The sequence below is a fragment of the Fundulus heteroclitus genome, chromosome 16 (assembly GCF_011125445.2).
Source record: "Fundulus heteroclitus isolate FHET01 chromosome 16, MU-UCD_Fhet_4.1, whole genome shotgun sequence".
In the NCBI taxonomy this organism is placed as follows: domain Eukaryota; kingdom Metazoa; phylum Chordata; class Actinopteri; order Cyprinodontiformes; family Fundulidae; genus Fundulus; species Fundulus heteroclitus.
The window spans coordinates 8,983,045-8,985,932 of NC_046376.1; the positions used below are offsets into that span (position 1 = coordinate 8,983,045).

At 42.3% G+C, this 2,888-nt stretch overlaps 1 protein-coding gene across 2 annotated transcripts; it reads left to right on the forward strand.

Moving 5' to 3' along the window:
- The first annotated feature begins 1,384 nt into the window (after positions 1-1,384).
- On the forward strand, positions 1,385-2,648 carry LOC105932799 (cytochrome c oxidase subunit 6A, mitochondrial). Of its 2 annotated transcripts, none has more exons than XM_036148002.1 (4): positions 1,385-1,513; positions 1,796-1,899; positions 2,119-2,261; positions 2,351-2,573. In XM_036148002.1, exons 2-4 carry the CDS (start codon positions 1,824-1,826, stop codon positions 2,438-2,440), a joined length of 309 nt encoding a protein of 102 aa, XP_036003895.1. In that variant the 5' UTR covers positions 1,385-1,513; positions 1,796-1,823; the 3' UTR covers positions 2,441-2,573. The 2 variants fall into 2 exon arrangements, with proteins under 2 accessions (XP_036003895.1, XP_012727529.1); XM_012872075.3 differs by having other exon boundaries at positions 1,387-1,513; positions 1,824-1,899; positions 2,351-2,648.
- The last annotated feature ends 240 nt before the right edge of the window (positions 2,649-2,888 follow it).

Sequence of the window (2,888 nt, forward strand, 5' to 3'; positions counted from 1 at the left end):
CCATTGGATATTGTAGAAGACCCGATGATGATCAATCACAGAAAGTTTGGTGCCTCTGTGTGTTTCTGTGTAGGAGATATAACAGTTTTTCCTGTTGTCAGGGGGCGTGGCCTAAGTGATGTCATCATTTGACCATTGGATACTGTAGAAGACCCGATGATGATCAATTACAGAAAGTTTGGTGCCTCTGTGTGTTTCTGTGTAGGAGATATAACAGTTTTATGTTTTGTGGCGAGTAGGTGAACTTTGACCCCTGCTAACGCCCCTTCAACATGCTCAAAAACTCACCGTTTTGATAACTTTTAATTGGCCATGCCTTATGATCAGACTGACCGAGTTTCAAGCCGCTCGCTCGAAATCCCTAGGACGAGTTCGATCAAATACCAATGCTGTAAACGTCAAAAATGAGGTAAAATTACGACCTTCAATCTAAAATGGCCGACTTCCTGTGATATTTGCACTATGACGTTTATTGTAAATTCTGAGCGTCTTGCTTAGATCTACAACTGTACAAAATTTCATTAATCTACGATGAAGTAAGTGAATAGCAAAGGGTCCTTTGAAAATTTCTAGGTGGCGCCGTTGAGGCATTTTTCTTTAGATTTTTGTGACGACCTTAAAATACAAAATTTTTAAACAGTCACCATGCATCTGCAAAGTTTGGTGAGTTTTTGAATATGATAAAGCCCCCAAAAAGGCCCCTCTTTAGGGGGGCAGAATAAAAATAATAATAATAAGAAACAACACAGAAACAATAGGCCTTCGCAGCGCTTCGCTGCTCGGGCCTAATAAGAAACAACACAGAAACAATAGGCCTTCGCAGCGCTTCGCTGCTCGGGCCTAAAAATGTATTTATATAGCACAATTCAGTACAGAGACAATGCAAAGTGCTTTATAGGGTCACACAGAGCAAAAATTCATACACCCACACTCATTCCTAAGGAGTACCTGGAGAGAACCCACGCATACACAGGGAGAACATGCAAACTCCATGCAGAAAGACCCCTGGCCAGGATTTGAACCCGGAACCTTCTTGCTGCAAGGCCACAGTGCTTATTTCTGAATAAATGTTGACAGTTAAAGGAGGAAATAATCCTCACACTACAGTTAAACTTTTGACCTACAGGCTTCCCTCTCAGTAAACAACTCTGTGCAGTGACTGCTGTCTGCTGCAGCTGTTCAGATCAAACCAAAATTAAAAGTTAGCACACATGCCAGTGTCTGCCATTAACATAAACTCATCGAAGTTCCCCTCTGGCTCCCTGTGTTCGTCTTTGTAAAGCAGGCCCCACCGTCCTCCAGTGCGGCTCTTTCCTTCTTTGCTCTCACCTATCAGCGACGACTTTGCACTTTACCAAATATAAACTGAGTTTCTTGGCCGAATGACAAGCTGAAATGGGGAGGAGTCCGACACGGTTGGTTCAGCTCAGGACGGACTGAAGGACAAACAAGCAGAAAGGAATATTTGCCGAAACATTGTGGGGGCAGAAAAACTTCCAAAGTACCTGAAAAAGTGAGTATTTACAATATTTTATCTTTCTTTTTTTCTATTTTTAGCCCTTTCAGGCTCAACAGTCCGGGTTTTATTTCTTTGCAGGGGAACAAATATCAAATCTGAAACGTTTAAATCAGTAAGGTTTGTTATGGCCGGTCTGCCATTCGGGATAAACTGTTGATTTCTGGCTCTCTCTAGAATAAATCCTGAATTTGAGCCATCCTAAGTTACGCTATGCATTTCATCCAGCTGCTTAATCCCTGTATTTAGGCAGTTAGGGTTTTATTTTACTCTGTATAGACCCATTTTCCCCACTCCTGCTCTGCAGATGTCGTTGTCTCCAGCGGCCTTCGCAGCTCGTCGGCTGCTCGCTGCTGCGTCACACTCAAGCCATGAGGGAGGAGGTGAGCCCCGTCTCTGCTGACCTCTTAAACCAAACACAGCCACCATTCATGTTGCAAAGCCTTCCTGTATAAAGCCTTTGCAAAATGCACGCAAACAGCCACAGAGTTTGGTTGAACATTAACAGAAACCGGCAGCCAGCCTGACTAATCATGATCTCTGGGGGACAGAGAGGACTGGGCCGCATGATCATACCTGCTGGTTGGTTTTTTCTTCAACAGCAAGAACCTGGAAGATCCTGACAATCGTCATGGCCATCCCCGGCGTCGGGATCTGCATGGCCAACGCCTACATGAAGGCACAGGCCCACTCCCATGATCATCCAGAATTTGTGCCGTATTCACACCTGCGTATCCGCACCAAGGTGAGTGCAAATTTTTTTTTTTTTTTTTTTCGTTTAAATTTGTGTTTAAAACAACAATAACAGCTTCATGTGGACATGTATGCTTCCAGAGATTCCCCTGGGGCGACGGGAACCACACTTTGTTCCACAACTCTCACACCAACGCTCTGCCTGACGGCTTCGAGAGCTCGGATCACTGAGATGAGAATTATTTATCTCGGCTGCCAGCTTTAAGCTGCACCTGCATTAAATGTACCGACCAAAATAAAACTGGCACCGCCATCAGCAAAAGTAACAGTAATAAAATGACTTCATGCTGGATTAAAATGACAGCTGCTTGTTTTGCTTTTTTCTTTATCTATTAATGAAGAAACATATTTTCACATCTTTGTCTTAATCAACGAGTGTGAAGCAAAAACTTTTGCCTTCCCTCAAGTTATTTTTAAACATGGAATATCTATTTTCCTCCATCATGTGTTTGGGTACCAAGTTTAATAAGTATAGGAAAAACTAGTGGAAGATGCTGCCTTAATAAAATTAAAATTACAATTTGTATGATTTTAGTTTTAGAACCAAATATGGCTGAGACATTTATGCTTAAATATTTCAATTAAATGTTATTTATATAGCGCCAATTCATGAAACATG

Bases quoted from the DNA above. Each gene is read 5' to 3' on its own strand.
- LOC105932799 (XM_036148002.1), top strand. From the start codon at position 1,824: ATGTCGTTGTCTCCAGCGGCCTTCGCAGCTCGTCGGCTGCTCGCTGCT. The intron at 1,900-2,118 runs GTGAGCCCCGTC...TTTCTTCAACAG, and splicing joins CTCAAGCCATGAGGGAGGAG to CAAGAACCTGGAAGATCCTG. The intron at 2,262-2,350 runs GTGAGTGCAAAT...GTATGCTTCCAG, and splicing joins ACCTGCGTATCCGCACCAAG to AGATTCCCCTGGGGCGACGG.